The sequence below is a fragment of the Marmota monax genome, unplaced genomic scaffold, assembly GCF_021218885.2.
Source record: "Marmota monax isolate L192 unplaced genomic scaffold, Marmota_monax_Labrador192_F-V1.1 WCK01_AAM20220418_F8-fsc00015, whole genome shotgun sequence".
NCBI classification, from domain to species: Eukaryota; Metazoa; Chordata; class Mammalia; order Rodentia; family Sciuridae; genus Marmota; species Marmota monax.
The window spans coordinates 26605348-26632363 of NW_026692194.1; the positions used below are offsets into that span (position 1 = coordinate 26605348).

At 33.6% G+C, this 27016-nt stretch overlaps 1 protein-coding gene across 9 annotated transcripts in view; it reads left to right on the forward strand.

Moving 5' to 3' along the window:
* Map4k3 (mitogen-activated protein kinase kinase kinase kinase 3) overlaps nucleotides 1-27016 on the forward strand; it is a 198846-nt gene that overhangs the window by 126709 nt on the left and 45121 nt on the right. For 5 of the 9 annotated variants that reach the window (XR_009225235.1, XM_058573642.1, XM_058573643.1 and 2 more), the window contains exons 8-16: nucleotides 1199-1271; nucleotides 6070-6201; nucleotides 6362-6424; nucleotides 6514-6595; nucleotides 6709-6819; nucleotides 13207-13285; nucleotides 17372-17430; nucleotides 18556-18618; nucleotides 26245-26303. Coding sequence is in view for 8 of the 9 variants with exons in the window: in XM_058573642.1 (XP_058429625.1) it covers nucleotides 1199-1271; nucleotides 6070-6201; nucleotides 6362-6424; nucleotides 6514-6595; nucleotides 6709-6819; nucleotides 13207-13285; nucleotides 17372-17430; nucleotides 18556-18618; nucleotides 26245-26303 (721 nt within the window). In the remaining variant the exon portion in view is untranslated. The remainder of the gene's footprint in view (nucleotides 1-1198; nucleotides 1272-6069; nucleotides 6202-6361; nucleotides 6425-6513; nucleotides 6596-6708; nucleotides 6820-13206; nucleotides 13286-17371; nucleotides 17431-18555; nucleotides 18619-26244; nucleotides 26304-27016) is intronic. The other 4 variants (XM_058573647.1, XM_058573660.1, XM_058573662.1 and 1 more) reach the window with 1 other exon arrangement.

Genomic DNA, 27016 nt, shown 5'->3' on the forward strand with positions numbered 1-27016 from the left:
TTAATAATAATCAAATAGTAGTTTTAGAACAGTCAAACCTATTAAGTATTAAATGAAATATCTAGTAATAAATATGGAAACAATTTATTTTGAACTATATAGGACATAAAATTCAAAGTATGTGTTTATTTTATAAAAATATAAACAGGGCTGGGGATATAACTCAGTGCAGAGCATTTGCCTAGCAATCCACAGCTCCCCCCGAACCTGAACTATATAGTCCTAATCAGATTAATATATATCTAATAATTAACATTTTAAAGTTTTCCTGGATGATTTATCTATAAATATGGGAAAAGAAAAAAAGATAAGTCCTATTCTGTGCCGATGACTTGGTGAGCAGTTTCTGCCAACAGTTTAATATTCTGTAACAATGTTACTTAAAGATATACTACCAAAGAATTTAGAAATTATCATTAAATATACTAGAACATATAAGAACTCAACATACTTATCTTAAAGAATCATAACAAATTCCTGGTAGTGATTGATGTTGTTATTAGAGTGTATTACAAAGGTATGATTTGGCTGGGCATGGTGCTGTATGCCTGTAATCTCAGTGGCTTGGGAGGCTAGGAAGGAGGATGACAAATTCAAGTCTAGCCTCAGCAACTAAGCGAGACCCTGAGCAACTAATAAAAAAATAAATAAAAAGAGCTCGGGATACAGCTGAGTGTTAAAGCACCCCTGGGTTCAATCACTGGTACCAAAAATAAGGTAGGATTTGGGGAATATATGTTTGGGTGTTTTTCAAGTGAGGTGGATTTACCAGGAAATTATTGATCTGTATGTTATCAGTCATCATGTCTGGCAAAGAATACATGGAATACACTGCTACTTAAAAATGTCTTCCATTGATATTCTGTGAATTTCAGGTCCTAGAAATTAGGAAGTCTGACAGTTTAGATTTTCCCAGCTCTTTTACATCAAAACTATTTGATCTTGACCTTTGTTATTATTTTGATTTATGTTGATATATTTGAGAATCTATTTGGCTTTGATGCAAACTGTCTACTTTGTGATATTTTAATACTATACATCAAATAGAAAATTTTAATGTGGTGTTTGAGAATATTTCATTTTTGTGAAATTAACTTAATGAAAGTAATTACTGAAAGTTTTTTCTCATGTTACCTTCAACAGTTTTATTTTCTTTCTCTCATTTTTCTTTTCTAAATATTTCTTATTTTTTTAATAGCTGATTTTGGAGTATCTGCACAGATAACAGCTACAATTGCCAAACGGAAGTCTTTCATTGGTACACCATATTGGTAATTTTATTTTAATTGACTTTTTTATTTTTTGTTGTTGTTGTTATTGCTGTTGTTACCCTGTCATTACTAGATACAACATATCTCAAAAAATAGAATTTTTAAGACTAAGATTATGAAAAAGGTCATCAGCAGGTAAAATAATTTAGGCATGTATACTTGTAGATAGATTAAATGACCAAAAAATGACTACCATGTGATTTTTCATCAAACAGAAAGCCTTAAAAGATTGATATATGGTTTTCAGGAACCTTCCAGCTGACTCTTGCTCCTATATACATCACATGTATTTTCAAAGATGTCTTTTTATCTTACTCCACTTCTATATTCTAATTAATCTTTCAACATTACATTATTTACAATATCCCTTTACCGAAACCTTTTTGACACATCCTGGTTGACTACAAGATCAAGTACAGAGGCTGGAGATGTAACTCCATAGTAGAGCACTTGCCCTGCACATATGAGGCCTTGGGTTCAGTTCCCTCCCCCTACCAAAAAAAAAAAAAATCAATTGCAGCTTTCTCTGCATTTTTGGAGTCTTTCATGGTCAGGCCTGTTCATTTTATTAATCTTAATCCTAGTCGTTTCCTCCACAGACTTTCCTTTCTAGCCATGTTTGTTTGCTAAGTGGTCTTTGACCAGTCTATAAAAGCTGTCCTGTTCACTAGTTCCTGGCCACTTACCAGGTGCCAGGTATGACTCTAAGCACTTTGATTACCAGGGTGGACAGTATAACTGTCTTGGATACACCATTACTTGCCCTGGAATTTTTACCACACCTTCACCTTACGTGTGGCCACTCCCTCCTCAGCAGTGGTGTAGCACTGCTGTCTCTGTACTGCCCATTCAAACAGTGCTAGAAAGGGTTGTAACAAAAACTCTTCTAGTCCTGTCTTCTGCATCTAGCATCATCCACTATTTAGATGTATCATGGTAGGTGAAGATGTTCAGTGCTTTTCATTCCTCACCTAGTATCCTTAGAGTGCATGTTCTTGGTGAAATCAGTTGATAAATTCTTATCACGCTTTTTTTTCAAATTTTTTTCTTGAATTTAATAATTTTACTTTCAATTGCAAAGTTTTTTGTAAAAATCCCTTGTAAAGACTTTGCTATACCTTCCCACATTTTATAGTTTTGTAAGATGCCTCAATCTAATTTTCTATATCATAAAGCCTGTCAGTCTTTGTCAGTCCTGATTTTTATTTGTTTTCCTTTAACTTCCTGGAGTCCCCTTTTCTCTTCTTCCTGGTTGTTTAATCTGTAGCTCTTCTGCATAGGTTTGCCTTGGAGTTTTTTAGCTTGGGAATTCCTTTCCTGTGGATTCTAAGTCTTCATTATTTGACTGTGAGTGTGTGTGTGTGTGTGTGTGTGTGTGAAGTACATGTTTTCGTACCTTTCTGACAAAGGATACAAGGGAAGTAAAATGCATGAGACCTCACATGTCCAGCTTTGCTCCTCTGAATGTAACCCCCCACCCCCAGAATCATGCCTGGTGTTTTGACATTCTACCTAATGGTGTTCCTTGATGTGTTTTTATTGTTGTTGTTGTTTTTTACTATTATTCATCTGTACTTGGCATTTGACTTTTTTTAACTCAGAGATTAATGTCTTTAGTTCTGGGAAATACGCTTGTATTGTTTATTTGATCATCTTTTCTATTTTTTTTTCCTGCTGCCTCTTTCTGGAACTCATCAGTTATATCTTGAGCCATTTGAACGTATCCATTTTCTCCAAATCTTTGTTGTTTTACTATCTAACAGTTCCTCAGCTTTTTAGACTCGTACGTTCATGATGTAGGCATCCCTTAAATGTTTCATAATCTTTATATTTGATTCGTTTTGAAAAGCAAGGCGCTAGAAGCTGACTCAAAAGCTGGGCACAGTGTCATGCACCTTGGGTCCCAGCTACTCTGGAGGCTAAGGCCCGAGGAGCTCTTGAACCCAAAAGCAATAAAGAAAAAAGCTGACTCAGCACTGTGAACATGGAAAATGGATTGTAATCCTGGATACAGTGTTACAGAGTGGACAGGTGAAGGAAGCTGGGGACTATGGTTCCTCTGCTTAATCATGTCCTTTCCCTTGCTCTCTTTTATTCCTGGTATCCCTGAGTCTAAAGTCTTTCTTATTTGTCTTTACCTTTATCTGGTAGGAAAGGGGAAGGAGTAAATGCTGAGGCTCAATGTTTGAGAGTAGGAATCTGGGGAACTACCCTACCAATGTCAAGTTTCTATTTTTAACCAATCTCACCCTGACATATGTTACCATTTAACCATAACTTGTCAATATTTTAGAGATTCTTTGAAAGTTACTGGATTGCTAGTTGTTCTTTTCCTCTACACCTTAGGTTTTTTTCCCCTTCTTCCTATTTGCTTTAGCATTTTGAACTCTATTATCATTCTGAATGATAGTTCTAGGTAAAATAAGTCTGAATTTAATCTTCTGTCTCCTCAATTTGATCTTAAAAATCTGGAGAGAATTTCTCAGTGAGTCTCTATAGTCTAGTCCTGTTCTGTGCATATACTCAATAAATGTTTGTTGATGAGGACTGATTTCCAGCTGCAGGTCCAGAGATCAAAACTGTCATTCCTCTTGTAGTAGTGTGGGAAGTGTCTTGGGAACATAAGAAATTATGAGTTGAGTAAAGTTAATTAATAGACCAGTCCTACTCTTCATCTCTCCTTGTACTAACCTGTCTTTCCCACCTAAATCTAAGAAAATAGACTCCCTCTCTTCTAGAATGATTAGGTTGGCAATTACATAGTCAAAGTCTGTTATAGTGTAGATCTACAAATGCACACACATACATACCCTCAACATTTTATCTCAGTGGAAGACTTGAAGTGTGCATTTGTTTGGCAGTCTTTGGGTATAGAGCCTTTTCTTTGATCACTTGCTAGGTGTATCTTAATAACATCAACCACACTCATATGCATCAGATGCATTTTCCTTTTTCTTTTTTGTTTACTTACTGAGATATTAATTAGGTATAAATTTACTCTTATTAGGTGTACATGTCTATGAATGTTAAACAGTCAAGAGAAAACAGATTTTCATCATCCCAGAACCTTTCCTTTTGTCCCTTTTTAGTATATTTTCTCCCCTATTTCTCATGTCTCATAACTCCTGATGTGATTTCTGTCTCTATAGTTTTACTGTTTCCTTGAATGTCATACACAAGAAATTGTGTAGTCTGTAGCCTTCACAATATTTTGCATTTGTTATATGCTTACCTCATTTTCTAAAGCTTCTTGGTTTATCTTTTGAAATTTGTCTTTAAGAAGTTTTTCTAAAACATTCACTTTAATTTTTATTACAGTTTGTTCTTTTTAACTTCATAATAAGTCAGTTTTCATAATATTTAGTTAAACTATGTTTATAGTAGCAAATATACCTGAAATATATAGGTGCATAGGTGAGCCCAACTGACTGTGGTAGACACACATTGTCACTGGTAGAAGTGTAGAAGCCAGAATGTCCCTTACTTTTCAGGGGAATGGATAGCATCAACTGAAGTGACAGGCTGGGGAGGGGTGGATGGGGTTCAATGTTGACTGCCTGTAGGCATTTCACACTTTGCTAGGGCATTTCCACCGGCTGGCTGGAGTGGAAATTCATCAATGTCATAATACCAACATACTTCTAACTTTACTTTTCCTACCACAGTTTGATTTTCACCAAGAGCTATTTTAAGATTTAAAAGATTTTAAGATCAAGTGTTTGGAAAGTTAGAGGGTTTTTAATTATTTTTTACTTGTAACTGACCTTTCCTAAAATCATACATGGAAGACAAATATATATTTGTAAGGCCACCTATTTAAATTGCTCTTTTGAACTGGAAGAGTTGAGATGTTTATCTTGATAGTTTCCAAAATGATTGTTTAGAATTTGAAACTTTTGTTTCTGTGTTTGAAAAATAATCATGTAAAACTAGTCAAGGTATAATTATAATAAGACTGTAGAATTGGGTGTGGTGGCACATACCTGTGATTCCAGCAGCTCAGAGACTGAGGTAGGAGGATCACGGGTTCAAGGCCAGCCTCAGCAACTTAGCAAGAACTTAGTGATACCCTGTCTTAAAATAAATTAAGGGCTGGGGATGTGGCTTAGTGGTTAAGTGCTCCTGGGTTCAATCCCTGGTACCAGAGAACAATGATGATGATGATGATAATGATAATATAGCAGAGGTAAAAAGAACAAAGAAGTACTGAATTTGGGTAACTTTCCTCTGAATACAGTTTTTAAAGTAGATACACATTTTTTATAATTTTTCCATCATTATAATAAAACTGCAAAAGGCCAAAAAATTTATAGTAAAATAAACTGAACACTATTTTAAAATTATTAGTGCCCCAAGGAATAATTTTGCTGAAGTAAAAACAGTGACCAGATTGCAATTTATTGATAAAAAAGAGTACAGCCGCTCCCCCATCGCAGTTTATTTATCACAAATGTTATTTCTTTATAGAACTTTGCCTATATGGGGATGAGAGATTGGGACGTAGACAAATTTGGGGTGTGTTGCTCTCTTGTAATTGTTCATTTTTATATGCTGTTGTAGTAAGAAGTAATATAACAAAGTAGCAAAGGACATCAGTGGGGATTTGAAATGGTGGGTCATATGAGATGTCAAAACCTTGGAAAAAGTGGATCTTTTAAGTAAATACTACATATTTATTTTACAGAAATAGGCTTAAATAGGCCTTAATTTAGGTGGTGATATTCTCATGTCCTTCTGGTGGAGTATAAAGGAAAATACACTAAATACAAAGTTTTTCTTTCTGGAATATCTCCTTCAGGATGGCTCCAGAAGTTGCTGCTGTGGAGAGGAAAGGGGGATATAATCAGCTCTGTGACCTCTGGGCCGTAGGGATCACTGCCATAGAACTCGCTGAGCTTCAGCCTCCTATGTTCGACCTGCACCCAATGAGGTTAGCATGTCAGAGTTGAAGACTCCTATGCTTAAATTGAGTCATTTTTTTCCTTATTATATAATGAACAAATAAGACTCTTGGAATTGCTTTCCCTTATTTGGGAATAAATAGTAATATGGTTGTACTGTGTAATATTTTCTTGATTTTTTTTTTTCAGAGCATTATTTCTAATGACAAAAAGCAATTTTCAACCCCCTAAATTAAAGGATAAATTGAAGTGGTAAGGATTTTTGTGTTATTAACTTTTATAGTAAGATGAGCAAAAAATTTTGAAATGTAAAAGTCTAATTTCTGATCAAAATTTCTTAGGTCAAATAGTTTCCATCATTTTGTGAAGATGGCACTTACAAAAAATCCAAAAAAAAGACCAACTGCTGAAAAGTTACTACAGGTATTATTTTTGCCCTGAAATATACACATTTTCGTGTGTGTGTGTGTGTGTATGTGTGTATTTAGGTCAAATTTCTAATAAATGTTCTCTGTTCTGTACTGTTTTATTTACAGCACCCTTTTGTCACACAGCCTTTGACACGATCTTTAGCAATAGAGCTATTGGATAAAGTAAATAATCCAGATCATTCCACTTACCATGATTTTGATGATGATGATCCTGAGGTAGGAATTGTTTTTATTAAGTAGTGTATATAATGTGTGTGTAGGGTGGAATGTGTCGGTTTTTTAATTTCTGTAACTAGTTTAAATTTAAAAAAAGAAAAATCTCTTGGAGGAACAGTTAACTCTGACTTTGTCCTGGGAAGTCACGTGCTAGATTTTTCTTATTTGCTACTTACAGATGACTGTTGTCTGAAAATGGCAAAGACAGAATCATTTACTCCACTTGTTGAAATCACTATAGTTATTTCAAAGTAGTTGTTTTAAATGAAGTTTCCTAATAAATCATCCACTGTAAAAGGGGAAAGCAAATGCAGAGCACCTAAACAAGGTGTTAGAATATACTGGTAATTTCTGTTCATTTATCTTCTCAAAAGAATTCTCCTACTATGTTTAATAAATATTAGATTCATAAGGGTTTGGTTGGCTCTGTTGGTGACTTAAACCCTAGTGATCCACTATGGAAATAAACATGAACCCATGATTGTTAAAGAATAAGGGCTGGGGTCATAGCTCAGTGGTAGAGCATTTGCCTAGCACATGTGAGGCACTGGGTTTGATCCTCAGCACCACATAAAAATAAAGGTATTGTGTTCATCTACAACTAAAAATATTTTTTAAAAGAATAAGATAACGCTGATAGGATGAAAATATTGCTATTAATGGAAGCTTAACTTTTGTTAGCATGTTTAATATTACCTATCACAGTTAATAGTTCTGTACCTAAGGTATAAAATCAGTGTACATGACATGACAGAATTCTCTTATCAGGTTTGTACTAGAAGTGGATGGCTTGATCTCAACTGGCTTTATAGAAGGCACTTAAAATGGTGCAGGTTTCAAAGATAGTACTGAAAAAATGAAACCCTTCAGTGGTCAGGAAGATGATCAGATTGTCTTCAGTCAGAACCTTTCTAATCAAGCATTTTGCCAGCACACCATCTTTATTCAATTCTGATAAATAGAATATCTGTGCTTCTGTTAAAGATCTGCAAAGGAGTTTTGAAGCATAAAACAATAAATGTGTAATATTATTGACCTTATAATTACACTAGAAAGAAATTTGTTTTGTTTTGTTTTTAAGAAACTTAGGTTTTATAAACTCTTCTACTTTAATTCAGTAAACAAACAGTCCTTGATTTGCACTAGAGTTACAGGACTATAAAAAAATGACTAAGCTGAAACCCTGCAGAGCAATTTCAATAATCATTTGGAAAATTTGTGATTGTTCCATGACCTTTAAAAATTTTTTACAAGCCTGTAATCCCAGCAGTTTGGGAAGTTGAGGCAGGAGGATCACAAGTTCAAGGCTATACTGGGAAACTTCATGATAAATATAATTAATATTAAAATATAATTTATGTTTAAACCATTTAAACTAGTAGAGTAAAAATTCTCACAGTCATCCATGTCCATTCAGAACATCTGTGTGACTAACCTGCATGATACCTATTTGGTTTTTAATACTATATTTAATGATCAGAAGTCCAGGACTTATTCAGCTCTGTGGCTAACTAACTGAACATCCTGTCTTTCAGTTTTGAGTCCCAGTGTTCTCATCCATACAATAAAGATTAATGCTTATTTCACAAGTTTATTTTGAGGATATGAGGTTAGGTTCATGGAAGTACTTTGTAAACAATAAATCACTATACACATGTAAAGTTTAAATGACCTAATTTTTGAAATAACTTTTACTGCTGTTTCACTGTCATTAGTACTTTACTATCTGGGTCTTTTCCACAAAGATAGGTCTAGAAGAATAATCTTTCAAAGGTAGTGTTTCACACATAGGAAACAAACAACTGGGTGTTACAATAACATGAAATAGAAGCTGGCATCCTGTGCTAAGTGAAACCTCAGAATATATAGAATGGAGCTGCAAAAAGGTTTTCAAATAGGGCCTCGTTTACTTCTTAAGGCTTGAGAAATCTCCATGAATTAATAATAAGTAGACAATTCATCTCCACTCTGCCTACCCCCATAATATTTCTTTCTGAAGGTGGCTATACAGTTAGAATGATTTTAATAAAGTAAAAGAAAAGAAATACAGGGGGAGCTGGGGTTGAGGCTCAGTGGTAGAGCGCTCGCCTGGCATTTGCGAGACCCTGGGTTCGATCATCAGCACCACATAAAAATAAATAAATAGAATAAAGATATTGTGTCCAACTAAAAAGAAAAAAAAAGCAATAGAGGGCTGTTCCTCCAAGGAAAAACAAAGAACAAATAAATTTGTGTTTACTAAGAAGAAGGACCATTTATCATTAATGCCTTTAGCATTATTTCATTGCCTTTATCTTTTATCCTTTTGATATAAGAAATTGAAACAGATTTCTTTTTAATTGCAGTTTTCTCCTCTTTAGTAGAGAAAGTTAGTTGCAGCTTTTGAACAGCTATTGAATTGCTCAATGGACCCACTATGGATAAAATATATTCCCTAATCTTGAAAAGCTTGTGAGAAACTCAGAGTTGAAAGAGTAAGAAAAAAGAATAGCCAGTTTTAGGGAAGTCAGAGACAATGTTATAAAGAAATTGATATCACACCTGCAATTTTAACTCAGCAATAGAGCACTTTCCTAGTACATGTGAGGCACTGGATTCAATCCTCAGCACCATATAAAAATAAATAAATAAATTGAAAGTATTTTGTCCATCTACAACTAAAAAAAAAAAAAAAGAAATTGATACCCTTGGAAAGGAGTTTGGCTACAGAAAGGTACAGGGAAGGATGAAAGTTTAAAACATGAAAATAATAATTAAAAATAATAATAATTAATAAAACTTTTAAATAATTAAAACTTGTAATTTTTAAAAGCTCATCAAGACATTTAAAAAATGATAGCCAACTTTCATTTCTAAATGTTTTCATAAATTTTAGCAATGTTTGAGCGGTCTTTATTCTTAAGATTCATGTAAATGAATATAGTTAAGACAAGCATATATGTAATTATCAGTGATTACTTTATTTTCCCATTTAGTTAGGGTCTTAGCCACTAAATCTTAGAATAATGAATTATTTTTATATTACATGATAACTGACAATAAGTAATACATTGTAAAATATCTAGAATATTGATTAGGACTTTAAAGGAAGTTTGACAAAATGAATATATTTTACTTGGATTTTTACTATCATTAACTCTGTTACCTTTCTAGAAGCAAAAATAAAAATATATGGAGTGAAGAAACAATTTTTTTTTTTTTTTTTTTTTTTTTAAATATTTATTTTTTAGTTTTCGGTGGACACAACATCCTCATTTTATTTTATGTGGTGCTGAGGATCGAACCCAACGCCCCGCGAATGGCGAATGCCAGGCGAGCGCGTTACCGTTTGAGCCACATCCCCAGCCCAAGAAACAATTTTAAAAGATTTTACTTTTCATATTTCCCAAAATTCTTAGCTGTTTTAAGGAAGATAATTGTGATTTTTTTTTTTATTTGTGGTTAAAAGTGGGAGCTTGATTGTATGTGCTTAGAAAATAAATTTGAGAAAACTACATAAGTGATAGTACTCACTTGTCTAAGTTCACTGACTTAGAACAGGGGTTGACAAACTTTTTCCCTAAAAAGCCAGCCTGAAATATATTTGATCTTGTGGGCCCCGTGGTCTCTTGTCACAGTTACAACCTCTACCATTGTAGACCGAAAGCAGCCATGGGCCATACGTGAAGTGGCATGGCTGTGTTCCAATAAAACTTTAGAAACCAACTGCAGGGGAAACTATCCATGGGCCAGAGTGTGCTAACGCTTGACCTAGAAGAAACTCAAGTGTTTTTTCCCCCCTTATATTAGGGTTTCTCAACCTGAGCATTATTGGTATTTTGGGCAGGAAAGTCCTTTGTTGGGGGTTGACTGCTTTGGGCATTGTAGGATGTTTAACACCATTCCAGGCCTCTTTTTACTAGTTGTCAGTAGCAGTCTTTGGTCCCCAGTTGTGACAGCTAAAATTGTTCTCAAACATTGCCAAATGTCCCCTCAGGTACAAAAGTCCTGATGGCAAACTGTTGACTTATGTAAACTAATGTTTACCATATTGTCTGTATCTTTCCTTTATTTGATACTAACTTTACTTTCTTATCTAGTTCCCAATGCAGAAGGCCTATTATTTGTTTTATTTGATGATACAGTAATCATAGAATTTCTAATTTTAATAACTCGAATAAACATGAAATTGTTTTTAAGGGCAGAATCTTATAATTTTCAAGAAGTAGTAAAACTAATTTCAGTCTTAGGGCAGGTACAGCATTGTTTTTAAAGAACTTTGGAAACTATGCATCCTTGTAAATGGTTTGTTTCTTCAAATATCATTTGTTAGTGTAATTATAAATTCATCATAGCAGGTTTTCATGACTAATATGCACTATACTTATTTATTGAGAATATAGTGAGAATGTTCATGTTTAGAAATTAAATCTTACATTAAATTTTTTGAAAATATATCTATATGGCCTTTGACAAATTAAATGATAATAAAGTTCAGATGAGCAATTTCAGAATGTATTCTGTTTATTTGAAATACTAAAAATGGAATATCATTTTTTTAAAAGTTAAGTGAAATCTTCCATTATTAAAAAGCAGATTTGGGGCTGGGGCTAGCTCAGCAGTAGTGCACTTGCCTGGCATGCCTGAAGCACTGGGTTCGATTCTCAGCATCACATATAAATAAAATAAAATAAATAAAGGTCTATCAAAAACTTAAAATATATATTATATATATTAAATAAATAAATAAAAAGCAGATTCTTTTCCATTGTAGTAGCTTATGCCTAATATCCTGCTGCCTACTTTAATTTCAGGGTGGGTATCTTTCATTATTCTGACCTCATTTAAAAGAATCTGGTCACAAAACAGGCACGGTGGCACACGCCTATAATCCCTTTAGCTTGGGAGGCTGAGACAGGAGAATTGTGAGTTCAAATCCAGCCTCAGCAACTAGAGGGCACTAAACAACTCAGTGAGACCCTCTCGCTAAGTAAAATACAAAATAGGGCTGGGGATGTGGCTCAGTGGTTGAGTGCTCCTGAGTTCAATCCCTGGTACCAAAAAAAAAAGAATCTGGTCACAAACCTTTCTCCCAAACATGAAATAAATAATTTTTATCATTGGCTTTTTTTTTAACCTGAATCAGTACTTACAAAAGAAAAATTCTGTCAAGTCTTTTTAGTTCACTTCTATTCAAGTAACCTCTGGATACTTGAATAGTCATATTCATTTAACTTCTTGAAATAGTTGTCCATTTTGTTCCTGATATGCTGTTGGTTGCATTTTCAAAAGGTTTTCTTAAACCACATTTTTCAGTTAGTTCCTTTTCTGGTATTGGAACCTTTGATATACATCTCATATTGAGGACATCCAGACTATAAGTTTTCTAGTATTCCTTTTTTTTCTCTTTTAACTAGTTAAGTTCTGTAAATAATTATAGGGTATGAGACTTCTTTATGAATTAAAGGAAAAGAATTGAATATTTTTTAATTTTCTGCTCATGGAAATTATAATGGTGACATATCTAAAATCCAAAGAACATAGATGGAATGAGGAGGGGGTTTTTTCTTTTGTTTTGTTTTGTTTTTGTTGTTTGTTTTGATGGAAAAAGAAAAAAAGCTTCTGAAATACATAATCTGCTGTAACAATTTTAAGTCATGTAATTTTCAGCAATCTTACTTAAATAGGTTAGAGTTCAAATTGTGGCAAAAAATGGAAAGCAAATTATTCACTCTTTTCTATACTGTTTTTAAATTATTAAATTATTAATAATAATTTAGAATAATAATTGAAGAATAAACTTGAAAAGAAAAAACGTCTAAGCTCAGCCATTATTAAGTGATAAATACAAATGTAATCCTTAGTGTTGTCTTTCCTTTCCCACCAGAATTTTTTTTTTAAATGTATCATCTCTGTGCTATCCAGGGTGTCTTCAGACTCCTATGCTTAAATGTTCCTGCCTCGGCCTCCCAAGCAGCTGGGACCACAGGCACAAACTAGCCTGCCCAGCTTTTCTTTCAGAATTTCTTGATGTCAGAAAAGATCTAAAGTACTTTATGTAGTAGATCCATTCTTATAAAATGGACCCAGACAAGCCTAGTGTTTCACATACAAATAAACAGAATATATTATTGCTTATATGTAATTTCATACGTATTTAGACACAGATGTGTTTTCACTAACGTAGGTAATGATTTATATCTAGTGGGTAATTTAACATATATTTTTACCTACACACATAGTTTGAACTGCTATTGAGATTGCCTTTTCAAAAAAATATTTGCAAGTTCTATATTTTGCTCTCACTTTTATAAAGTGAACTACCCTTTCACATTTATATAATTTTGTAGACAAAACTATGACTTGATTATCAAATGCCGTATATTCTTGATTTTTGTTCTTTTGTAGCCTCTTGTTGCTGTACCACATAGAATTCACTCAACTAGTAGAAATGTAAGAGAAGAAAAAACACGTTCAGAGATAAACTGTAAGTGTACACTATACATAGTTCATAATTTAATGATGGAAAAATAAGATTTCAAATTGTAATTTAGTTAAAATTATTGTTGTTTGACTTTCTTCCTGATAGTTTTTCTTACTGAATACTGTTAAACATTGTCCAGTTAGCAGTCAGTTTCATTTTCCTTATTCCTTTGGAAATGCAGTGGTGAGAAAGGAGGTGTATTTATGTTACTGTTGGAAGGAGAAATAAAATTTCTGGAATTGATGGGTTAGAGGTATTCCAGGCAGTGCATCTAGAAATCACATGTGTGTAAAACTCACCTAAAGAGTATCCAGAATATACCTATGGATTCAGTAGATCTGGGAATGGGGTCTGAGGTTCCTTAGATGTAACAAGCTCCCATACATATAGTACTGGTCCAAAGGTCATATTTTGACAGCAAGGAGAGAGAAACATCTACAAACTGGCTGAGCATCTGAATTACCCAGTAGATTTAAAAATGGATTTCAGGCCTCTCTTTACCACAGATCCTAATTAAGTAGGTCTTGAATTTACCCAGGAATTTACCTAGAGCACTTTCTAATAGTGCTCTGGGTAATTTGTAAAGACAGCCAAGTTATATGTCCACAGAGACAAACCACTTATTCACATATCAACTCATCGATGATAAACTGCCAGCAAGAATCTCTGGAACAATAGTGCCTTAACTCTTTTGTTCCTTAAAAGCATTTGTTCCTTGTGACTCACAGTGCTAATTTTCTGCCATCAGACTTATGATAAAAGTTTTCTGTGAATTAAAAATTCATTCTAAGAAACTTAAAATCCAAAATGACCTAAAATGACTACTGTTAAAAAATTGTTCTCAACTTTTGTCTAGATTAGTTTGATAATAAAAATATAATCTCATAATTTAATTCATTAAGATGAATTTATCTCCTCATGTCAAAAACCATTTGATGGAAAACAAAAAAGTAATGCAGGAATGAAGAGATTTGACCATGAGGGAGTCGTACACAGCACGCTACACAGCTCTATATATACTCTAGCCTCCCAGTGGTCTTTTAGAAACACCATTCCATTCCAGGAACCCCTCAGTGTCTCTATATGAACTCCACACTGGAAGTCCACCTTGAAAGGAATAAACTCCTGTAAGAAAATGTGGCAGGTTACAGAGAAAGTTCAGAGGTGGGATTTAGAACTTTTTGCCAAAAACTGGTTGTGGTATCATATTAAGTTGTCTCTAAAGCTCCTGAAGCCACATGATATATGAAATTTGCTAATTTCCCCACAAAAGTAGTTTTATGAAAATGACAACCTTAGCACATGAAAACACATTGTATTATTTTTAACATACAAAAGTAATTTTAAAATTTCTTTGTTTTTTTTTTTTTTTTTTTTTTTTTTTTGTTTGGGAGTACCGAGGATGGAACTCAGGGGCATTCGACCACTAAGCCACATCCCCAGCCCTATTTTGTATTTCATTTAGAGACAGGGTCTCAGTGAGTTGCTTAGCACCTTGACGTTGCTAAGGCTGGCTTTGAACTTGCGATCCTCCTATCCCAGCCTCCTGAACAGCTGGGAATACAGGCTTGCACCACCGCGCATGGCATTTTTCTTTATTTAATATCTGAAAAGTAATTAGAGATGTCTTTATAGTTAATATAGGAAACTTTGTGCTCAATACTTTTGAAAATATGAATGTATTTTTATCTGTTTCTATTGTAAAAATTATATTGCCAAGTCCCTTATAGCAAAGTGAAGTTATTTCCGAAACATCTCTTAATAATTTATGTCAGTGATTTTCAAGGGCATATATATCTATGCTATCTGAAACTAAACACCTGTACTCCAGTTTTTCTGAGGTTCTGATATGGCCACCTTTTGGTAGGGACAGTAAATGGGCATCCTCCCGTCTTTTTTGCCAGTTTGGGTATCACATCCCTCTGGATATGTTCTCCTTCAAATGGTGTTCAGGCAACCTGTGTAAAAACTTACTCATTTACAGAAAGACTGTTCCTCTTTCTCTTTTAGGAAGTCCCTTGCCTTCAGTTAAATATGATAGGCAAGGATTTGCTTAAGAAGAAGTCAATCTGAGGCTCTTCTTGTTAGCCATAGCAAGATTCATTTTGACCCAAAAATTTTGCTGTTGAAGGGTCAGCAAGTGACAATGTTCAGAAAAATTTCCCCTGATTATTAAAATAACAAATTTACAATGGGTAGCATGGCATATGTTCAGAGAGGTGGTAGAAAAAATAGATTAGAACCAATAGACAATTACAGATAGGTAGAAGTTTTGACATTATTAAGAACATAAACAGCATTGTGTCCTAGGATGATTGACCAACAGTTATCTAAACAGTAGCTGGAAGACTGCAAAGCATGAAGAATGAGTCTCCAAGGGACTTGGCTCCCCTTTCTGGGAATGCATTCTCCATCCGCAGAGTACAGCAGTATTTCTGCATTGCTGCTACAGTTATTTCTATTAGTAAGACACCTCCCCACACTCAGGGATTATTACAGATGACTAAGAGAAGCAGACACATTCACAGGACAGATGCACAAGGTTGTCCTCATGTAACTTCACTACAGATTGCACTTTCCAGTTTGAAGACAAGTGTAGATGAGAACTGTTCAGTAGGCCTTGATCAAGATGAAGTATATGTTAGTTTTCATACCTTGTAAAAGTTATTTTGTAATCTTTAGTGTGTGCTCCTGTGTGAACATGTCTGAAGGACTTACTCTTGAAGAGCCTGCTCATCTTTATAGGCCAGAATTTGAGATCTGAGCCATGAACAGCCAGAAAGGACACATATACACATGCACATATAATGGGGATATTATAGGGATGTGTTTCTCAACCTTTTCTTAATTCATGCCTATTGCTAAATATTCAAATCTTGTGTCCTTTACTATTAACATTTACAACATTGTCTCAATTCACTCACTTTGGTTGATAGTTGCTGTTTCTGTCTGAAGCCCTTACTAGTCAAACTGTGGAATACTGTGACTGTCTCCTTTTCCTCTTTTTTCTCTTTTTAATATCTTTATCAGTACATTATAGTTGTACATAGTAATGGGATTCGTTATGCCACCTGTATACATGCACTTTGTCTCTTTGTCTTCCTTTCAGTGTTTGTATTTGTGCCTCTGATTTTATCTCAGTGATCTTGAGTATTTGACCCAGCTTATAAAAACAGATAATAATATATATAAATTAAAGATAAAGGTAGTGAAACATTCTGGTATTAGAATAGCAAATAAAAGGGTGATTGTACTACAGTTAATTATGTCTACTCCAGCTGGTTTATACTTTAGCTGCATGTTTATTATTTAAACACCCGTAAACTGCAAAAACATACTGTCTCACACAAATTCTTAGGGTCAGGAATCTAGGGATAGCTTAGAGTGGTTCTGGCTCAGGGCCTCTCATGAAGTTGTCAGAATGTTACCTGCAGCTGCAGCCTTCTGAAGGCTTGACTTGACTAGAGGTTGCTTCCAAGCTCACAAGACTTAGCCAAGGATTCATGTCCTTGCCATATGTCCTGTCCTTCAGGCTACTCATGCAGGGTCTTCCTCCAGTGCAAATGATCCAATAGAGAGAGCCCAAGACAGAAACCTTATCTGGAAGTGATGTACCATTACTTATGTCTCCTCTTTTGGTCATATCCACCAACTCTGATCCTCTGTGGAAAATGACTACACGAACTAATGAACGCTGAACAGCAGAAGTCACTGGGGATCATGTTTCTATTTGTTTTCTCTGTCAACTTTGTCTACCCAACTAAATATCAAGATAAAATTGTCTCTCTTATATTGTGTCACAAAACAATAGCAAATTAGGTCCTAACTGTACATACATAAAATGTTGCTAATCATTACCTCTTTTTTTTTTTTAACTATGGAAAGACCCAAGATTAACAGATTAATTTAAGCAGTTAAGACTTCTTTGGGCTTTATCCAATAAGAGAGTCTTTATTTAAATCTTTGTATTATGACCATTATATAGTAGATGATACAATTAAATGTGTTTTGCCATGGAATGGTTTTTAAAATTATTACATCATTAAGGATATAGAAAATGAATCTGGCTTAACTTTTTTTCTTTTTCAGTTGGCCAAGTGAAATTTGATCCACCCTTAAGGAAGGAGACAGAACCACATCATGAACTTGTACGTAGCATAGTCTTGGAATATCAACACTGAAAATAAATGTTTTAATTTGACTTTGTGGTATATTGGTACTGACTAAAAAAGTTAGTTATTAGTATTTTCAAAAGCATTTGGGGAAACAAAATGGTAAGTAATTCTAAAATTCTGAATAAATAAATCTGTGTTGCTGAGATTGAGTATTTTCAAAATTATTTTAGGAAAAATTACTAGTTTTTCCATTTCTTGATTAAATGTTTTTAATGCAGGCCCTTTATTATTTTTTTCATTTTTATTGTTTTCCAGTTTTTGAGAGGCGTGTGTGTGTACTAGGATAAGTGCCTTATCCTAGAACATTACAATAGAGTCAAATTCATGTAGAGCACTAAAACTCAGAAATATAAAGCATACGTAGTAGATTACGTTGAATTAAATGAATGAGACTTGCCAACTCTATGAATATTCTTCTCATGATTCTTTTGTTTTTTATATGCTTCTATCTAGATATATTATACTATTTTTAGTTACAAACAAAATTGATCCTAGAGAAATTATTTTTCCAGAGCTCCAGACTAGTGTATATTTTACTTTTTTTTCCCTTTCCTATTTAATGAGAAGGAAACAATTGTTAATAAATACTAAAGGACTGAAATGGGAACTTTCTTCTTAAATTTGATACTTATTTTAACCCACCTGACTAAAAGGTAAAAAGGGAGTCATTAGCCTTTATCTGATGAGTTCATTGTGCCAGCATGAAGAAAGAGAGTGTTAAAGAAAACATCTTCAACTGATCTTAATAACACTAAAGCCTGATGTTTATGTGGAGGAATGGAGAAGGTTAAGAAAAGAGAGTAGTCATGATGTTTATAAATGGTAATTGTATTTTATTAAGGCAGTTTGAGTTTATTTTCTGTTTCTTTTTAAGTTGGCCTTGCATGTATTTAAATTCTATACTAATTTAGTAACTGCATTATAAAGCAACGTTGTGACAATGTTGCTTTTTTAGAAGCTGCTTAATGTAATTTGACCTAGCATTTGCCTTAATTGTGTTAGCAGGAACTTACTGCACTTGTAAAAGTTTCCCTTTGTGAATTTGTGGCTTTTAGTTTAAGTGTAAATAACCTGGGTTTTTTGGTCTCTGCTGAACAGCCCGACAGTGATGGTTTTTTCGACAGTTCAGAAGAAATATACTACACTGCAAGATCTAATCTGGTATTTCTCATCTTCTGATTTTTTTTTGTCAGCATTGTTTTAGTCTTGATATCTTTTTAAGATCAAACATTTTGTCTAGTTCTGTTATAAACTAAAGCTTGCCATTTAGCAAGTTGCCATATATTAAGAAATGTAACAATTTCCCTATAACAATTTACATAAAATATATATATATTCGAATGTAATGTTATAGTAATAACCAGAAATATTTTTCCTTTTTATGAAAAACATTAATAAATTTTCTTATTCAAATACGAAGTTTTTTAGAAATGACAATGCCCTATAAGTACATTCAGTTTTAATGATTAACTCGTTTTAATGAACTAAAAACATCCATATATACATATATATATATATATATATATATACATTCATATATATATAAAACTTTATACATCATGTCATATATGATATATATTTGTTACATATATTAATATATAATATATTCACATATTATGTATTATACATATAATATGTTTAAAAAATTAATTTACCCTAAGCTAATAAAGAAATCATTCTCAGATAAAATTTTAACTTTACAGCATTGTTCCATATCTAGTTTTCTCAAGAAATATTTGGATTATACAGCATCCCTGAAGTTATAAATATTAATTCTATTTTATCTTTAAATAAGGGAAAATGAAAAATTAGTCCTGGTAAATATTAAATTCAAGTAGTACATTGAACAGTTGTTATGAGTTTTTCTATTTCTGTGACTATTCAGAACCTCAAGTTGTCCCCATAGTTATTCCCAAATTCCACATTTCTGCATTTTAAGTGGAATTTTTTTTTCCCTCATCTTTCTCTCCATCATTAATAACACACCTCTTTCAATTTTGTTTGGCTTAAGTGATTCTTTTTTTTTAATGTGGTACTGGGGATTAGAACCCAGTGTCTTGTGCATGCAAGGCAAGCACTCTACCAACTGAGCTATATATCCCCAGTCCTAAAGTGATTCTTTTTATAAGTTCTTAAATCTACACCCTCCAACATTTATAGAACATAAAAGAGATTTTAGATGTAATTTCTCTTGGGGAGGAAGTTGCTATCTTATTGGGAAAAAAATATATACATATAAACTCTTAGCCATGCAACAAAATAAATAATGGCTTGCCAACATTTTACCAGGTGACAGATGTTGATGAGGGCAAACTGACATAATAGATACTATGGGTATCAGAGAAGGAAAAGTGCTTTGGGGCTAATGTGGCAGATCTGGCTTCTGGGAGGTACTAACACTGATGTCAGTATTATGCAGGCGTCATAGTGATTCTTCAGGAAGGGAATGGACAGATACCCCCTGTGTTTCATGGGGATTAATGTGGAAACAGTCATTGGCACAGCCACATTTAAAAGAAATGTTCAGTAAATAGTTGAAATTAAGAAACTATACTGGGCTGGGGATGTGGCTCAAGCGGTAACACGCTCGCCTGGCATGCGTGCGGTCCGGGTTCGATCCTCAGCACCACATACAAACAAAGATGTTGTGTCTGCCGAAAACTAAAATAAATAAATAAATATTAGAAAAAAAATTTTTAAAAAAGAAACTATTATACTAGCACTAGATATATGGAATTAGCTCAGAGGTGATTATAAATCATTAAAGAAAAGTGGTGAAACCTTAAAATTGCATGCATTCCCATAGTTTGAAATGAAGAAAAAGCAGAAAACTGGTTACCACAGGGGTGATGCCAGTGTTTAGCAGTCAGCTAGAGCCTCCAAAGCTTATAGAGTCAGTAGATGCACTGTCTCAAAAGAGGGAGGGATGTGTCACATGGCCTCACAAGGTAGTAAAGTATGAGGACTGAGAATCAGGTGTCAAAAATAGAATATCTTAAGAAAACACTGTCAAGAAACTCCTGGATTGAAAATTTCTTTAGAATTAGACGTAAGTAGGCTAGCATGACACTTAGTTGATTTGTTATAGAAATAAAGACCACAGAATCAAGTTTAAGTTGACTTTAGTATTTATTAATATTCTCCATGCAGAAAAGACAACAAAACCAGAAAGGTCCTACTTTAGAGTTGCAAAACATTCCCTTCTGGACCACGTGTGGAGCTGGCCTGGTGACTTGACTAAGTTAGGATAACTGTTTCCCTTTAACCCCTCCCTGCCCTGTAGTCTGGAGTATGATTCAGAGGAGCAGTCAATGGGGTCTTTTTAGAGAAGAGGGCTCAGGAACAATTGACTCATGGATAGTTCTGGCAAAAGAAGGATGGAAGAAACATTTATCAAATTCTAGGATTTATAAAATCAACCTTAAAAGCTCACTTCTAATAATAGCAAAGGTTGATATTATTTGAAGGATTTTATGTGCCAAAAAGACACCCTAAACCCTTGAAATATGTATTCATAACACAGTTTTGGTCAACAAGGAAGAGTAGACAGGGCAGAGAGGAGAGAATATATCAAGAGATTATCGCCTAGTGATAACAGCCATCTTTTCTTTCCACCTTTTTTAAATTATTGGTACATTATAGCTATACATATTGTTGGGATTTGTTTACATATCCATACATGCACATAATATAGGGACATAATTGGTCAGTATCACTCCCCAGCACTTCCCCTCTGATGTAGCCATCTTGATGGGTATAAGTATACTATGATTATCTGAAATTGCCTAGAGACACATTTCTTAGAAATATCTCAGTCATTAAGTCACATATGACTGTATTATTAGCCTTATTTAACAAATGAAAAGGTTTAAAGTACAAAGAAACTGATATTCATTCTTTAGCTAAGAATAGCAGAGCTTAGCCAAACCTAAACCCCGTGCTATATTGCCTCTATCCAGTATCTTCATGATTTCTTGTATTTTTTTTTTTTAATTAGGATGTGGGTGTGTCTGTCTGCCCCCACCCCTGCTTTTCTCACTTAACCAACATAAATATCTCATTGGGGGTTTTTTCCCTTATGGTGATAAAGTATGCATAGCATAAAATTTACCATTTTGACCTTTTTTTTAAAAGAAGTATAGTCCGGTAGAATTAATTGCGTTCACATTGTTGTGCAGTTATCACCAGAATGTTTTCATCTTCCCAAACTGAAACTCCATACCCATTAAGCAATAATTCCCATTCCTTCTTCCCCATCCCCTGGTAGCTGCCATTCCATTCCCTGTCTATGAATTTGACTACTCTAGGCACATTTAATAAATGGAATTGTACAATATTTGTCCTCCTGTGACTGACTGACTTCACTTAACATAATGTCATAACATCTTTTAGTGGCCATATTGTAGCAAGACTCTTTTTTAAGGTTAGATAATTTTCTATTGTATTTAAATGCCACATTTTGTCCTCTGTTCCTCCACTGTGGACTTGAGATGTTTTTACCTTTGACTACTGTGAATAATGCTAGATGTACAAATATCAGCCTGAGTTCCTGTATTTTTGGATATATAACCAAAAGCAGAATTGCTAGACAATATGGTGATTTTATATTTAATTTTTTTGAGAAACTGCCATATTATTTATACTATTTTACCTCCCCACCAGCAGTGCCCAAGGGTTCCAGTTTCTCCACATCCTCAATACTTCTTATTTTCTTACTTTTTTCTTTTGTTTTGGTTTTGATAGTAGCTATTCTTATGGGTGTGGAAACTTTAACTCTTACAAATATGTGTTGCTGGCCACTAAAAACATGATGAACCCAAAATGTCTGGCTCTTATCTTACTAGGCAATTGGCACCAGAGATTGGTCCTAAATCTTTTGGGCGCTAGAAGAAACATTTACTCCCTTGAAGAACTTGCTGCTTGAAAGTTCCATATTGTTATTGATTTCCAGTTGTCTTAAATGCCAAGTATTTTTATTTTGTAGTTTGCATGAAACATTATACCTCAATTTTTCTTGCTACCAAAAAGCAACCTGAAAAAAATTGGCAATCAAAATATGTGAAGCCAGAAGAAAAGAATTTGATATTTAGAATTGATAATTTGTAAGAAAAGTCTTTAAATTTTGAAAGATGACTGAATTAAAAAACAACAAACCTCACTGTAATGTGATAATTATGTAGTAAGACTTTTGCCCAGAGGCCCCCCCCCGCAAAATGGGGGGGTTATTTAACCTACGAAGTACTATCTTGAGATTGAGATTGTATTACATATCTGCAACAGTTGATGTTATTTTTTCTCTAATATGCTTAGTTTTACTTTGTATTTTGAAGTATATCAAAAGTTATTTATATAAAATACTTTGTTAATTTTTATAAAGGAACATAAAATAACCATTGCTCTGAAGAATAAACTTACTGATATTTTTCCAAATTTGCAGTATAAGTCAGGTATTCTGTTTGAGACCCAAAGGGGGACCTCTGCTTTTATTGGATTTCTGCATGACTAGTAAATGTGCCAACCCCACTTGATTTTCTGACATTTTAAGAAATAAACCGTCTTCTTTGCATTATTCTAAATTCACTCCCTCTTTATTTCTGTAAATCATCTCTCACATTATAAAGGTGTCACTAACGACCTTATTCATGCCATAATTTTCTCTCTCTCTCTCTTTTTTTTTTTTTTTTTTGTTTGTTTGATGAGGAAAACAATTCTCCTCAACTGTTCTCATTTTTTTCTTGGTTAAGATATATTGCTAAATTATTTTTTCTTTTGTGTTTTTATACCCAGCTGTATCAATTCTATTGACTCCTGCTGTTTTCTCATCAGGTATACACTTTGCAGTCTCCCAAAGGGACTTTCTTTTAAAAGTGCAATAAGATTTTCTTGATCATATGTTTCCTTTTCCAGTGTTCCACATTATCTCCTTTGTTCTTTTTTCAGTTCTTTCTCATGCCATATTTTCTTAGAATTTCCATCTTAGGTTTAGGAATACTCCTGCACTCATTAAAGTGAACCACTGACATTAGGATTTTCTAACCCCAAATTTACTTTAATTGTGCTACAATAACCATCTTGAAATTTGTTTGAGCCTTTAAGTTGAATCTCTGCTAGGTTGTTGCATGTTTTCATTCTGTTTTGTTATTATTGGTATTACTGTGTAATTAAGCATTGCTATTCATAAATAAGTTGATGCCTAGTTAATGCTACTGATTTTTTTTTTTTTTTTATGTTTGCATGCTCCCAATGTATTCTTACTTATCTTAAAAGGATGGACAAACACTACTATCATCTGGGGTTACTTTGAGTGCTTTTCTAAGCATATTTTTGGTAGTACTTTTCCAACATGTGATAGCTTTCAAATCCATTTTGAAAAGCCTTTTAGATAAGTCTTTCTTAGACTGTCCTAAAGATATGTAAATAACTGCTAACTCTGCGTGGTTTTACTTTCATTCCTTTCCTTTTGTTTGTTCTCACTTTCTGTGTCTGATTTACTGGCCAAATTCCTGTCATATAGTAGCTGTAAGGTAAATAAATAATGGTTGCATTAAATGAGATTAGACACATACTAGGAGGATTTAGTGTGCTGCTTTACTTGATAGTATGGCTAGCACATTGTTTTTGCCCCATGGTTGCTATAACATGACTTGATTTTAGGAGAAGAAATTGTTGGTAAAGAACTAGCCCCTTTCAACTTTTCCTGGTAGGACTTGAAAACTTGACATGTTTAATCATCAAACTTGGATCTGTGTACATCTCTCTTGGACCGAATGTTATTCTATATATGAGTCCATGCTCAGTTTTCTATTGAAATATTACTTTCGTTGTTTTATATACTTCTCTTTCCCTTCCCAAGTATACTGCTGATCTCAATTGATTTTATTTTTTTAACCATTGTCATCAACCTGCCTGCTCATTGTCACAGCTGAGCTGGATATTGCAACACATCTGTGTTTATACAGAAGTCAAGTCCACTGTGTACAGTGTGTGGTTTTGGAAGCTGTCATTTGATTAAAGGTTTGAGAGATTATATTGGCTAGAGATATTGGTGGTCTGGTAGAGAGCTTAAGTTATCCCTGAAGAAAATGAACTTAGAAGTGTATTAATAGAGACTAGTACTTCTCTTTACTGAATACCAAAGTTTAAAGATTGCTGTATAAAGTCATGATCATTTTAATTATGTGGCAAAATACTTGAGAGGCAGTCTTGTGGTACCAGTTATTTTTATCATTATAAATTAAAAAGAGAACAATGTCCCTTCTTTTTAGAATTCCATGCAGTATCAATGTGACAGTTAACTAATCTTTGTTTATAATGTGTGTTACCTTTTCTGTCACTGGTAAGAACATTGATTAATATGAATGGGAGAACACAAATATTGAAGAAGACAAAACTTGAGCCTTGTCTAAAAGATTTTGATTTAGATTTTCATCATATATTTTTTTGACAGGTCTTAGAGTACTTAAATTTTAAAGGGCTTTTCTCTTAAATACAAAGTATTGCTTTGAATCCTCATATTCCTAGGCTTAGTATTTTGTGATCTAATTATATTTGTGTATCTTAAGAGTGAAGTTGTCTGTGTGCAGGAAAATAAACAATTGCCATTTCAGCAAGCATCTATTCAGGACACAGTGTCTGCCAGATACTGTGTTAGACCACAGGCTGTAGTGAAGGCAGGAGGATTTGACCTTTTCTCTTTGAGTAGTTTGTAGCCTGACTGCTGTTTTACAGGCTTGTAAATAGATTACAAGGCAGTGTAAGTGCTAGGGGAGATCTGTTTTTAAGTGCCATGGAGGAATAGAAAAGACTGCAGATAACTCTAGCCTTGGAATGTTGCTCTGAGATTGTTGGCTTTGCATCAAGTCCTAATCGTGCAACTGATATCTTTGTAAAATAAAAAGCACTTTTAAATACATCCAGCATATTCTAATGAGAGTAAAATATATTTAAACTGTTAAAATAGTTCCCCTATTTTATAGTTAAAATGGTGCTTGAAATAGTGTCTTTTTTTAAAAGGGGAGAAAAGGTAACTTTACCTCATTCTTTCCATGGTTGGTAGAAAGCATGTTTCTTTTTCTCTAGAAGTTGTTTGAGGAAAGCAGGAACATTGTGCATTCCTTTGAATTTTAATTCTTAACACTCTATAGCCCACGGCATTCAGTGAAGTTCAGTGAAAATGTTTAAATAGTCAAGGAATTTCCTTAATATCCACTTGAAATTTTGCTGTTTTACTGTTTAAAATAGTCTTTAAAAGTCCTTCAGTGCAGTTTAAATCTTGTGCTACTTTGCATAAATGATTTACTTTAAAAATAACACCCAGTTTTATATCTTTTAAAAAATTAATTACCAGCCAAAGCATCAATAGAAATATGTGAATGTGTATATATACATAATTATTTCAGGTGCTGTATACAAAACCAAACCAAGATTTTGTTGCTTATTTTCTGTTGATTTTTGCTTCATTATAACTTGAGAATAAATACTTCATTTCAGCTTTTTTCTTTCTAAAGACCTAATTTTTAAATGTTTATAACAGTAGCAATAGCCATAAATGAAACTTGCATATATCATTCAGAAAAAATCCCAGAAAAATACTCAAATAATTAAAATCAGGACAACAAGCACATCTCTTATTGTTGGAAGTCCTACCGTACCTTTTTTTTTTAAGAACATATAGCAATACAGATTTATTTAGGGTCTGGGGCTTCTCTTTTTAAAATGATATATAACAGTGTGTCATGATATGTAATATAATACTCTGATGCTATGTATTTTATTTTGCACTACTAGGATCTACAATTAGAATATGGACACGGACACCAAGGTAGTTACTTTTTAGGTGGAAACAAGTAAGTAAAGTTCTTGAAAAATTAATTTAAATTTCAATTGCCTTTAATATTATATTTTAATATTTAAGGCAATAAATTATGTTGGGCTTGTGGATATATTTTATAATTTGCCCTTAACTTTTTTCTAGTGCTTTCCTGCTTGTCACTTTTAGTTAATAATTGTTATAGTGGAGAGCATAAACTTAAATTTCTTATATCAAGCTACTCTGCTTATCCTACTTGTTAGAGAAAACCAAATATAATCCACCTGAAGATAAATATGTATTTCAGCAATTGATTTCTTTCCAGAATGAACCTGTTTATTCCACACAAAACTTGCTGTTACATCTCCAGATGTATTGGCCACTGAAAACACTGGAATTATTCACACTAAGAAATGTATATTTTTAACTTTTTAGCTGTTATTGTCTTTGAAAAAGTGGATAGTAGTTAAAATATATGCTTGAAGTCTTAAAAGTTATCAGGTCATGCAAGAAATACATTTAGCAGTCAGTGCCTACTCTGTACAAGGCACCATCTTAGTGATAGGGTGCACAATGGTAAAGAGGTAGCTTACAAATTGAGTTTACACCAGAGTTAACAGATGGGAGTCTGTCCTCTGCCCTTCCCCTTGTCATTTCCTGAATTCATGGTTAATTATCATTGTAAAAACTAATTTATAATGGAAGTCTTTCATTAATGTAGATATTTATTGTAGTAATCAAAACAGCTTA